General features: G+C 41.1%; 1 protein-coding gene across 1 annotated transcript in view; it reads right to left on the reverse strand.

Moving 5' to 3' along the window:
- Positions 1-6573: 6573 nt before the first annotated feature.
- Positions 6574-13792, reverse strand: part of grin2aa (glutamate receptor, ionotropic, N-methyl D-aspartate 2A, a) — a 136049-nt gene continuing 128830 nt past the window's right edge. The window contains exons 11-13 of the mRNA XM_061223313.1: positions 12873-13060; positions 9228-9466; positions 6574-8394 (exon numbers count right to left, since the gene is read on the reverse strand). Coding sequence (XP_061079297.1) covers positions 6574-8394; positions 9228-9466; positions 12873-13060 — 2248 coding nt within the window. The remainder of the gene's footprint in view (positions 8395-9227; positions 9467-12872; positions 13061-13792) is intronic.

Raw genomic sequence — 13792 nt, forward strand, 5'->3', positions numbered from 1 at the left:
CAATTCGTCTCGCACCAAAATCAAATCAACCCGAAAACTTTTTGACAAAGATGGGGTCGCGAGGGGATAGTGGGAATGAAAATGTTTGCATTTCTGTGACCCACCACCCCATCCCTCCCCACGCTGTTTTGGGCAACAGCCAGAATGATACTAGCTCGCACACAGTTTGACAAACTTACTTCAATCATCGCCATCTCACACAAATTTTTGGTGGCTTCACACACGTTTAGAAACTGCATCCATGGTAAAGTGGCAGAAAGAGCATTTATTAGAAAAATGAAACTTTTACTTATTTACATTTTTTACATCTTGTAATTTTTCACATTTCCTTCAGTGACATGGTATTTATTTACATTTCACAAGAAACATCCCTTTACTTCCCCCCACCCCCCAGTTCCCTTATTATAATCTACAGATTACCAAAAATAAATAAAATAAATGAAAATAAAAATCAGAACACAATACAGTTTCTACTCTATACTTATGTTACAAAAGATTGGAACAGAAGTACTTCAGAGAGAATAGGAGATATGTTTTAACCATCCCACTGATGTAGTACTTTCTCATGCAAATTTGCCAATAGCAGAATTAATTTAATTAATGCAAGAGTTTGTGTCAGCTTTGTATAAGTGATAACTCGAAACTTACATGAAAAAAGTTCTTAAGACATTTTTTATACACACACGCACATGTGATAATGCTTCATTACAAAGAAAAAGAAAAGTATTTGGGCAGAGGATCACATGATATGACAGACAGCTATTTTATACTCACAATACCCTCTACAATCCCCTCCCCCAAGTATAAAACACCATCCTAAAATAATGCCTACATTGACACAAAAATATAAATGCAATGCTCATAAGCAAATGTGGTAATTCAACAAGAATCACAAGTGATTTTCTCTGACAGTTTCTTCCCTTAAGGGGTCTTCTGTGATCAACACATGGTATCAAAGGTATAGCTCCTTAGCCTTTTAACAAGCCTGGCAATCCAGTGGTTTCGTGCACATAATGCAAACATTTATCAAAATACCTTCAATTTTAGTGTGTACAGTGGACTCCATGGACACACTTTACTGAATGGCACCATGGAACAGTGCTTCAAATTATACCTTTTTTGCCAGTTTGGTACAGTAGGGGAACTATTTGTAAAATTGTAGTGAAACTACCAGAGCATTTCAAGGTAACGTCCACCAGGCACCAAACAGTCCCTCCAAATCTGCCACTGTGCACACTGTTTAGTTTATCTGTCAATTCCTTTTTTCACCATGAACGTATATTTTGGGTATTTCTACTGGTGACTTGTGTAGGCAAGCAAGTCAAAAAAAATAAATAATAATAATGCAGACTAGATCTGCATGATTCTGAAAAAAGTGTTAAAATATAAAATCCAGAAATGAGGAACGTATTTTAAGAACTGTGCACAGTATATGAAAATGTCCTGCAGATGATTGTATAAAGTGTTAATTATTGCCACCTTCACATATTTTTGTTGATATTGTCGGATTGACTATGGAACGTTACACCCGTTTCGCAAACTAAATAATATAGTATGCAAAACCCATATATTAAAGTGGCAACAACTGAGGCATTTTGTAATGCATACAAGACATTGCTCTTGAAATATGCACTCCTTACAGTAAACAGTAAATGGATCACATGATCAAAAACTGTTCTGTAAAGGTAAGATTCTACTCTATCATGTTTTCCTGAGGTGTCCCAAGGAACCAGACAGTAAACAAATTTAATCATCTTGCACTTTTGTTGAAACCCTATGAAAGTGCAGCATTATCAATGTAGTAACGCTCATAGCAACAACCGGCTGGGGACACACAGTTCGGTAGTAATTTCAAATTCCTTTTACAGATGAGACCAAATATGAAAAAAATTCAAAAGGTACACAAAGAAATTTCAAAGAGTTCAAATAAAATGGGTTGGACTAGTTCACTGTATAGCTTAGGCAATGTTACTGCTGTTCATGTAATTTTATTTCCATTTAATTTTATTCATATTAATGAAGTAATATTTCTATTGTTACTTTATCGACTCGCTCAATTAACGCTAATAATTAGCTCAATAAAATTACTGGAATTTAACATAACGAAGCAGCTAGCTACATGGCATTGTTGATAGCTAGCTATTCACAATTATTCTTACAATAAATGCCAGTGACAGGTTTCAGCTAAAATAACTGCAGAGACAATATTGTGAAAGGTGCTATACAAATAAAACTGAACTGAGCATGCATCACTTCTCTTTTTTCAATTTGAGGTCTTCAGGGAAACAAAATAACTGGAACTTTTCCGGTAGTTTAATTGGGTAAACAAATATCAATTTTGATAGTTGCTGTATGTGTCTCCAGCAGTCATGTGGTGCCATTTTCAAAGCATAATCCGTATAGCAGATATTTTAAGCGTTACAGGAAGTGCTTCAGGGAGGACAGGAGAACGTAGCAGCCACAATGAGAGTATGATTAAAATCAGCCCTGCCGGCCAGGATCTGAGAGTGCTTTTTTTATATTGATATTTGGCCTTTTTTAACTTTTTAAATATGAAAACTGCTGTCCTGAGCTGCTATTTCCATCTACATAGGGCACAAATGGAACAAAAAGTATTTTAACATAAATCAGTTTCCATTAGTACACATTAGCATTCTTGGCACATATAACTGAATTTATTACACAGCGGATGTGCAATGCACTGTGGGCATTGGATATGGTGGGATATTTGTATACAGAGTACAAATTTGAACAGTTTTGGGGTAAAAAATTGTTACATTTTAGGGGTGGGTTGCTCACTTTGATTACACTTCTGAATTCCCCTCTAATACTTCTCCCACAGGAAGTATACATCCTTACATGGACTTGTCACCAATGGACTTTTCTTTAAAACTTGAAAAAGAATTAAATAAATGGAAAAAGCAAATCTCCACACTGGCACTAACGGAAAAGGTGCTGATCTCTTTGCAACAGTTGATTTAAAGCTGAATATTTACTGTGAATATTCTACCTATTGGCCTTAAACTGGCCAAAACGTATTTTATTATTGAAATATAGTATTCAGTAATAGTGCATGTAATTGACTATTCTAAGGAAAGGATAAAGTTTTTCTTGGCTGACAGAACATTGGAGTGTTACCTTTGTATATGGTGGAGCCAATATTTGATCAAACCAATACAGGAAAAGAGACAAAACCATCAGATAAACTCATTCTGTCTGGTCTTTACCTTTTTAAGAGACAAAAACAGAATGAATTCAAACTGTGTTGAAGTCAGTGAGGCAATTTTGGTTTTCGGTCTATTTGTGGCACAGTCCCCACATATTTTGAATAATCAGCCTGATTTGTGAAGCATTGGCACTTTGGTTCATGAGCAGGGAAATTAAAATGGAGGCAATTGCAAAGAATCATGGGAAATGTGCTCATATACTAAGCTGACCCAAAGCAGAGCTTCCCTTCAGCAATGGAACATGGTTACTGTAGGCATGCTTGATCCAAGCTCACCTGGAATAATATAGAGTATATTTACATTGGAAAAAATCCGTCTGTCTGTCCCTCACCGCTAAACCCTGCATCCCCCCACCCCGCCCCCTTCCAAAGAATTCAAGCTTACAAATACTGCATGGCTGAGATCCCTGTTTTCCACCCAAGTTGAGACCTCAAATCTCTTAAGGTGACATTTAAATACAGACCTTGTGAACAGTGTCTTCATCTATGTATTGTACAGAAAAAAACTGGTGCTAGCTATATAGACTTATGTGAAATTCACACAAGAAATATTGTTCACACTTTAGATTTATAATTTTCAGGATGAGGATGATGTATACCTATATTAATTTACAAGTGATTTACAGGTGTCTAATATCATTACGTGTTTGAAGAATTAGAAAGAAAAAAAATAATCTTCCTACGCCAAACAAGGAATAACAAAGGAAACAGATCATATCTTTGGAGGAATAGCAGACTGATCAAAATGTTTTCCCTATAAAATCTGAAAATAAGATCTGAATAGATCAAAAGCATAGTTGGTGAAGAAGGTACAGTATGTCTTACAAGACGAGGCTTCACCTCACTCAGGGTGTAAGATGTACTGTATCTAAAAATAGACTGGGCTGAGGGCCAACTCTTGCACTGCACCAAAAGAACAGTTTTTCTTTTAGTGCATAGCGTACAGTGCATGCACTCTGTCACAAATCATTAGTGCTCAATAAATCATAACAAAAACCAAAATCAAAAAATAATAATGTAGAAACATCAGAGTTGCATGCCATTTATATATATTTTTTCATATATATGTATATATTTATATAATTAATTATAATTAAAACAGATTTCCCATAAGGAACAGGGCTGTTACAAGGGGTGAAAAACAATCAATGTATGACTGATTGAGGAAGAAATGAAAACCGATTCCATATGTGGATATTCGGGTCCTTGATATTTTATATGTGCATATTTTTCAAACATCAACATCCTTGAGCAGCATTGAAGGTTAAATGTGACCAGAGAAATGTCTGCAAGCACTCCTAGTGCCAATTGAGGCTTTACAGCTTCTACAAGCTGTGTGGACAATGGCGCTCCAGAATTTAGTTCAGAACAGTGGGTAAGCTGAAAGGGATATCGGGACAGAGACAGCACTGACAGCAAATGAAAAGATATGAGGGAAAAGAAAAGACTGCTGTCTGGAAACGTTTTGTTTGTCAGTAATTTCTTTTTCCAAATTAAACAAGAAGTGAATTCAGATTCACAGTACAACTCACACTGCGTATATTGCATGTCTTGCCGATGCTTGGTTTGTAAGGTACGTGCTGTTGTGGAGTAAGCTGATCCGTTTCTGCATTACTAGCTACTACTTTGCCATCTTTGTTTGGGCAGTGTGTTTTTTGACGGTTCACAGAAAGAGAGGAAAGTACTGGAAGACTTTGGATGATCAAATGAGCGAGGAGTAAAAGGCTGCACTTTGCAGCTGAACACTATGCCAAGGTGCATTTTTATTGTGCAACACTAAATCAATACACAAGTTCCACAATGCGATTCATCTCCTGAGATATTACCTTCCAGTTAATTAATACATCTCTGTTCCCTTTAGAGATCATTTTCAAGTTAGTAGGACATTTTTACATGGGTGAATCTGCAGTAATGTGTTTCCATGAAATAAACATGCTCTATTTATGCAATTTATATGTTCCAAATACAGCCCAAATTGTGTCATTTACATTAACGGTGCTGAGATTGTCTTACAGACAACCAATGCATACCAATGTCCTCTTTCAGAATTTAATCTTACCCAGTGTTTCGCATGGCACGCTCAACATTTTTGACGCACAACTCGATGACGACACAGGGGCAAGATCCAACATTTGCATTTTACAACAAATAACACAACAGTCTTCAGAAGGATCAGAATGGTTTTTCTTGTTCAGTGTCACAGTGTACAGCTCCGATAATCTAAGTACCGAACACAATAACCGTGAGGTAAAGTTTCTCTAATAAAATTGTTATTCTTTGTACAATGTTAAAATCTTTATTACCCTGTTTAAGAGAGAGAGAGAGAGAGAATGGAGAATTCACAAAATATCCCAGGCAAACGTTTCGCTGGTTGTCCTTCTGCAAGCCAAAGCTGGATTTTTAGAGCTTCACTAAGCACAGGTCAAGTCTTAATTGCACAGGTGTCCACCTAAAATCAGCAAGACTAATTCCATTTAATGTAAATGTGGTGATTCTTTTCCAGTACCAAAATAACATGCACAAAATATATTCCTGACTGTAATTTGAAATTAACTTTTAGAATTCAGAGGCAGAGGGAAGCTAACTAATTGTTAAAAGTGTGCTAGTAGCAAATAATCTAATAATCTAAAGCCTAAACCATTCTAGATACTGATTAGAACCCCCATATATACTGCAGCATACTACAACATAAAAAGCAAAGTGTATTATAAGTGCAGTACAACAATAATACCCTTGGCTTGCCTCAGGTTTTGTATCTGTTTACATGGAATTTATAGCAATTCCTGAAGCAGTCAGATTGTCTGAATGAAGTCAGATGTTCTTGACCTCTATTTTCTTGGTTATTGTATTGGGTGGAGGATATCTGTACAGCCCAAAGCAGCTTCTGCATTTCTTCCCAAGGTTTTGGAAGCGAATTAAGTGAGAGCCAACTGGGAGTTGGCATCTGTAGGAAGCTAAGGGGCTGTGAGCCAGGTTTAAGAGAACCTGCGCCAGTGACTTGCGTTTGTCTCAGACCACATTCCGCTCAAACAGGCCACCTCCCCTTTCCCTGCAAGAGATATTTTACACCAGCTAGCGTTAACTGCTCTCTCTTCTTTAGAGCAGATTCCTGGAGTCCATGAGATATTTTACTGCACTGAGACAAAACTGAAACACTGAAAACCTTTGGCAAGCACTGTTCGGGCAACTCACTGATGCTGAACAAAATATAAACAAACAAACAAATAACACAAATAAAACAAACATAAACTGACTAGAGAGTATGTGGGTACTTTTTTTGATTCAGGTTTTAGGTGGCTGTGGCATCCTAAAATGGATTAAGATTGAAGCTACACAAAACGGGAGCGTTAAACATCCGACTCGAGACTGGGAATTTTCTTATACACTCCTCTATTGCTACAGGAATTGAGGACCCGGGGAGCTGAGTACACACTAGTCTTGTTGGCTACGTAAGGCATGAGATGCTCCGAGATATACATGTCGTTGGGTATCCGACCATCTCTGGAGCAGTATGAGGCGGCGGACCTGACGGAGGACCGCAGATTGTTCTCGTTCCTCGATTTGAGGGGCGCCAGCTGCCTGTAAATGTCAGAGGAGCTCCGGCCGTGGACAAGCCGCTGGTCGTCCCGGGAGGAGCAGTGCAGGAAGGGGTTGTCTGAGGCGTGGTCGGGGTAGAGGGACTTGCTGCGCTTGCTCTCCTCCAGGTTGTGGTTGAAGAATGCGGGCCGGCCTCCCAGGAGCCTGTCTGGTCTGAAGTTGAACATGTTGGAGTAGGAGCTATCATTCAGGCAGCGGTCCTTCTCCTTCAGGCTCACGCTGCGAGCCGGCCTGCCCAGGTCCACCTCCTTGGGCTTCTCCAGCACGATGTTGTCGAAGGAGTGCTGCCGGCTAAGCCTTAGCCGGTTCCTCTTCTGCACGTGGGGCCCGTCACTTTGGGGCCAGTATTGGCCAAACATCCCGTCCTGGTGCACCGCTCCCACCGAGGAGGAGGAGGCGGGGTTGGCGGCCTCTTGGAGCATCTGGTCCTCGCTGATGTCATAGAGGTTAGCGCTCCGCAGACAGGCTTCACATCGGTTGTAGGGGGACCGGACGGCGTAGTGGCTCAGGTAGTTGGGCACAACCTTGGTCAGGCAGCTGCGGCAGTGCGTCTGCTTGTAACGGTCGTTGCCGGTTTCATGCGGGCTGAGGCTCAGGCTCTTCTCCTTGGGGTAGTGCTTGGAGTAGATGGCGTCCGGCAGGAGGTCAGAGTCGCCGTGATGCAGGGGGCTGCTGTTGAGGTGGATGATGGGTTGGTCGGCCTTGCGGTAGTTGTCGTTGTGGTCGGAGTAGATCTCGGGGAAGTCCAGGTCATCGCCCAGTGCCCGGCTCTCGCGGTAATGTAATGGGTCTGAGTGCAGGCTCAGCTCCCGGTCTGAGTCTATGGTGTATATCTTTTCACGGCCCGGCACACCTCCTCCTCCTCCTTGTTGCTGCTTGTTCTTTAAGTAGGACAGTTCCACTTCGCTGCAGTCCCTAGGGTATTTCGACGTCACCGATCTTTTTTTTAAGTTGTCCTTGGGCTTCAGATGCTTCTGGCCGTCTGCGTCCTTGTAAGAGGCGGCTCTGCTGGAGCAGTCAGAAACGTCAGAGTGGGCAGCGTCCTCCGGAAGGTACCGCTGGCTCTTCATGGAGAGACGAGCGTCGGGGCACACCAGGGTGTCCTGGACAGGGCCCGACTTCTTCCAGGCCCCACGGGGCTTGGCGTTGGTCTGGTTGGCATCAGCACTGACCGCCACCTCCACGGTGTTGGGGTTGGCATCGTTGAGAGTCAGTGGATGCTGGCCCTGGAAGATGTAGTTGTTGAGGTGGTCCTTGTGACGGTTGGCCAGGTAGGCCTGCAGGTCGCCTGTGTCTCCATAGATCACCTCCTTAGGGGCGTAGCTGCGGTTGTCGGTATAGATGTAGTTCCCCTTCTCGCCCATCATGTCCATCAGCATGGGCCCGGCCGGGTGCATGAAGTCACCGGGACGCTTTGGGGAGCCCAGCCGTGAGGCCGTGAGGCCTGTCATGTTGGTCATGTGCTTGGCTGACTTCATCAGCTTCAGCATGTTGGCCTGGGGACTGAAGTCCAGGTCTGAAGACTTTTTCTTCATTTCGATGTGGACACCATGAATGCAACTCCATATGCCCTGAGAGGAGAGAGAAAGGGGAAAACGGAGAAGGGTTAGTCACTTACATCACCAGGGCATACCAAGGAGGGCCAGGCATTTTTCAGATGCAGATTCCATAGTTTCCACTTATTTACTTTTTTCTTTATTATATACTTATTTACTAAATTTGGTGGACCAGTTACTGAGAGAACGACTGGTTAACCGGACCTTGTACCCAGTAGCTTAATTTCCATGCTTCATATAACATAGTTCAATGATTCTTGATGTTATTTTAACTGATGGAGAAAAAAGTCCTGTCCTGACTGCTACAGTAACTCATTGTAACGGTGAACTCGGTCTGCTTTGTATTACTGTAGATTTGTATTAGCTATCCTTGTATATAGTTATTTTCAATTAGCAGTGTTGTTTGTTGTATGCATGTTTTTTCTTTTTGAGAAGGCAAGACAGAGGCCGTTGTCTAAAGACATTATGCTGTATCTTTCAGAGATCCTTGCTTGAAGCTTGTCTGATTGTTTGTACAACAATACACAGTACATATCATACAAATTTAATTTGGTGAATTTTAAGTTCACATTGAAAGTTAGGTACATTTCAGTTCTGAATCACCCCTGTTCCAGAAGGGTTTGTGTCTCTGAGGTTTTACTGTATATAATACACACACGCCCACATATACACACACACACCATCACACATTGCACACACACACACACACACACACACACACACACACACATATACACACACACACACACACACACCCCATCACACATACACACACATATACACACACACTGCACACACATACACACACACACACAGGACTGGCAGAGGTTTGGGAGGAAGCCACTCACCCTGCTGATGGAGAAGAGCAGGCCAGGCGTGCCGGTGCACACCCCGGTGAAGCAGTAGCGCAGCCTCCAATAGAACAGGTGCTCCCAGATGAAGGTGATGAGGCTGAGGCCCATAGCCGTGGCCAGCATGTAGAAGACTCCCGCCATGTTGTCCACATCCAGCTGGCTGCTCATCACCTCGTTCTTCTCATTGTGGCAGATTCCCGTCAGCCACTGCGCCTCCAGCTCCTCCATCTCGCCTGTTTGAGGGGCAAGGGGAAAAGACAGTCTGTTATCCACCCAGATTTCTGGCACGTCTGGGATGTGGACACCATCGTGTAACCAAGGCTGACGGGTAGATCCTGGAGGGTGGAGCAAGTATCTGGAAAATGAGAGTTTTGTCAAGATTGAGTTTGAGATGCCGACTGATCATCGGATTTGAGCCAACATCCAACCAATCATTGCATTCTAAAATATATGCAGAAATGTAGAAATATATTTATACAGTACTGTGCAAAAGTCATAGGCACATGTATAACATTCTGTACAGATAAGATTCTTTCAAAAATAATTCAATAAAAGGTCCTAAATAAACTCACTATACATTTTTCATTACATTTTAGTAATTTGGCAGAATAGTTGAAAACTGAAACAAATCAATATTTTTTGTGACTACCCTTCGGCGTTAAAACTGCATCACTTCTCTGAGATAGCCAATGCTGCCCTGTAGTTCTATAAGACAATCAGCAGGGAGGTTATTCCAAGCATGTTGAAGAACTTGCCACAGTTCTCTGCAGACTTTGGTTGGCTCCTTGCTTCTGATCTGTTATGTAAAAAGTAGTCAATTGCTTACTGTAATATGTGACTTTTTAAAATTAAATTTAAAAAATGTCTCTGTAAAATTGAATCTTTTGGAAAATGAATATTTGGAAATCTCAAATGTGTTCTTTTATACTAACACACAAAAAATAAACATATATAATAATGTCTCGGGTGCCTAAGACTTCTGCACAGTACTGTATATACTATATTTTTTACGAGAGTATGTATGTACTGTATGTATGTTTCAGATATACACTCGTGTTACATTTCTAATTTTAACTTTTATATTTCATCATATTATCTCCACGTCATTAAAATCCAACATGCATCAGCTTTCTCTTCCTGGTTTTAGTATCTAAAATGGCAAGAAAATGAAAAAAAAGCCCAATAGTCAGTGTTAACATTTAGCGACGCCATCCGATAGTACGTATGTCGTGTCACGTGTGAAAATCGTTTTACGAACAGCTTGAAAAAATAGCACTTTGACTCTAAAATATGTGCATGTACATAAATAGAAAGCTCCAAGATGACATGAAAAGCTGAAAAGCTCTGGGCCTTTAACATTTTTTTTTGTTGTACAGTATATAGGAAAACTTGGTTTTGTTATGTAGCACACATTCCAGTCTTATCCTTATGCTACTGTCACCATGGGGTGTTGCAGCAGGAGGCACAGCTGCTAAATGAACGCCTCTCTCGTCTAGATTGATATTGTACAATAACATGGTGGAGCTGACATTTGGCAAATGTCTTATGAAATTTCGTGATGGAAGGGACTCTGTATTGCAGATGTCTTGAGAGACTAACTCACATCAAGATTGCTGGGCAAAATGAGAAACAAAATGAACAGCCTTTCACACCTGTTAAAGCCCACGGCTAATTTGAAGAAATGTTTTTATTTGCTTATTTAGGGGTGCAATTCCGTAAGTGTTTTCATCTTCAGTATTTTGAGAATACATGCACTTTTGATGTATCACATGAAAGGCTTATACCAAAAATATTTGAACTATCAGTGGATATATCAACGTGCAGTAAAAGCAAATTTTCATTGATGAAACGCTCAGGCCTCAAAAGGAAGGCAACTGTTAGAGAACTGTTTTTTCTCTGAGAGTGTACGCATGATCCCTAAAGGATTTGTATAAACTGCTGGAGTTTAATGAACCCTGGAAATTGCATTGGGTTCATGAACCTTTTGTTAAGCAAAAGTGTTTGTTAAGCAACAAACAGGGGGGGCCTGTACTTTTGTTAAGCAAAAGTACAGGCCCCCCATACAATTTGTTCAAACTGGTCTCTTGTTCAAATAAGATTGCTGAAAGGAAGTTCTTCCACAATTTGTCTTCCATATCTGCTCATTGCCATTTGCTCTGACTTTGAAGTCATATTCACTTGACACAAATGGCTGAGATGCCCACACATCATTTCACTGTGATTTAACCCATCAGTCTATCAGTTCATAAAAGAAGCACCCTCCTTTTGTAAAGGGCTTAATTGACACAGAACATATTGAAAAAGAAAATCTAAGGATATGAAAACTTATCTAACAAATTAGAACGCTCTTAAATAAATATTATATGTTCAATGTCCTTCTATTAATTCAATATGCTGTGGCCTTTCGGAGAATGTGCACTTGAGATATAATAGGATAATAACACCTATAAAACATCTCTGATAAATATCAGGTACAAAATGTGTTTTTTTCTAAATGTATTACACTTCCATAAAACTGACAGATTTCAATGAGCAAACAGAGATGCAGACGAGACGTAATTTAAGTAACATCACAGTGACATCACAGTCCTCATAGTATTGTTGTACTGTAAGTGCACCTCAAGTAAGGCTATAGAATGGAACTTGTTTAATGAATAAGCCAGCAGAAAAGTAGTGCTTCTTCAAGCACATCTTCTGTGCAGAATCCGAATCAGGGCATTTTGTACGATTTCCTACCCTGCTGCCGGCAAAACTCTAGCATGATTGCCTTTCCTCTCCTAAAAATGCAATCGCTGTCTATTTTTAAAACAAACAGTGCCACTATGCAATTTATGGTGTCATTAGCTGTTAACCTCCCTACTTGTCCAGGGAAGGCTGCAATGTTGGTTTTGCAGACCCACCACATACTCATATTTTTGTTCTTCACCAAAATGTTCTGTCCCCCTGCCACGTTTTCAAGGGGTTTTACTGAGTGACTGTGATAACGCTGGATGCAGACAGGAGGGTGACAGTAATGCAGATAACCACGCATTACAACAGTTGTGTGCAGATAACCACGCATTACAACAATGGTATGCAGAAGAGCATCTCTGAACACATAATGCGTCAAACCTGGACACGTGTGTTCAGAGATGCCCTTCTGCATACCAAAAGTGGATAGGCTACAGCAGCAGAAGACCAAAAGGCTTAAGAATAAATCTGATAAATACCTAATAAAGTACTCTCTGAGTGTACATTTGTTGTGTTATAATTGTGAGCATATTATGGCAAAAATAATTATTTATATCAGAAAGCATGTGAATTACTGCAAAATGCAGAAATGTCCTTTGTTCCATAAGGCACAGCATTCCATAGACGAGTCACTGTCACTGTTGTCCCCTTAGCCCACCTGATAATATGCCTCATGTGAGCATGTAAAATTCTAGGCATGGCCCAGTGCACCACCAAGAATGATGACACTTAATGCTATGTGAATGGCCACTGAAAATTGAGGCCTCTTTTATTTAAAAAAAAATCACCCCAAAGAAATCAAGCACGGAATCTTCTGAGGGCCAATGGGAAGCCAGGGACGTGCTGTTGTGTCTTCCCCAACCTGGACCATGACCCGCCACTCCCCACTCGACAAAGCGCCCCACGTACCGTCTCCGATGATGGCCAGGATAGCCAGGTCCACCTCCCGCTTCCAGTACGAGCCTTTCTGCAGGGCGATGCCGTAGCCTGTGGTGGCGAAGATGTAGCCGCTCCCGATAGTCACCAGCTTGCAGCCTTCGTCCCTGCCCGCCATGTAGTTCAGCACGGCCGCGTCGTAGATGAAGGCGTCCAGCTTCCTGTGGGCAGTGGAGAGGGGAAAGCACGTCAAGTCAGATAATGGCTTTTTCACAGTCACCATGATCCAGAGCAGCCAGCAGATTTGAAACAAACAATCACCTTAAACAGCTGGGTATTTACCAAAGTGATTATGATTAAGTGTCAATCAACCCCTAATAGTTAAGGCACTTTCCCTTACCACTATACTGTGCTGTTGCCTCTGTCATGCTTACCTGCTACCCACATGCTTACCTACTGTACTATTATTACCCCTTGAGGAGGACCATGGAAGACCTCTAAAAGAATGAAACTCATTGAAAGTGTTTGGTTGGGCATCGGAAAACATTTATAATTCTGCCATTCAAAGGATTGCTGAGGGTTGTTTGCTTCGTTTGCGTTTGGTCATTTCCTGATCAAATACACCGTGGTCTGCATGAAAAATCTACATTTGTCCTTAACCTTGACTTGACAAGTGTTCGTTCTTCGTTCATTTTTCTTGGATGAACATGCAGAAGTTACCCTCACTGACCACTAGGTAGACCTGTACCAACTTGTTAATGCAAATATTTAATCAGCCAATCTTGTGGCAGCTACGAAATGCATAAAAGCATGCATACGTGGTCAAGAGATTCAGCTGTTCTGCTGGCAGAAATGCTTTGCTAATTAGAGAGGTCAGAGGAGATGGGCCAGACTGGTCGAAGCTGAAAGGAAGGTGACAGTAATGCAAATATCGCCACATTACAACAGTGGTA

Source organism: Conger conger, chromosome 16 (assembly GCF_963514075.1).
Source record: "Conger conger chromosome 16, fConCon1.1, whole genome shotgun sequence".
In the NCBI taxonomy this organism is placed as follows: Eukaryota; Metazoa; Chordata; class Actinopteri; order Anguilliformes; family Congridae; genus Conger; species Conger conger.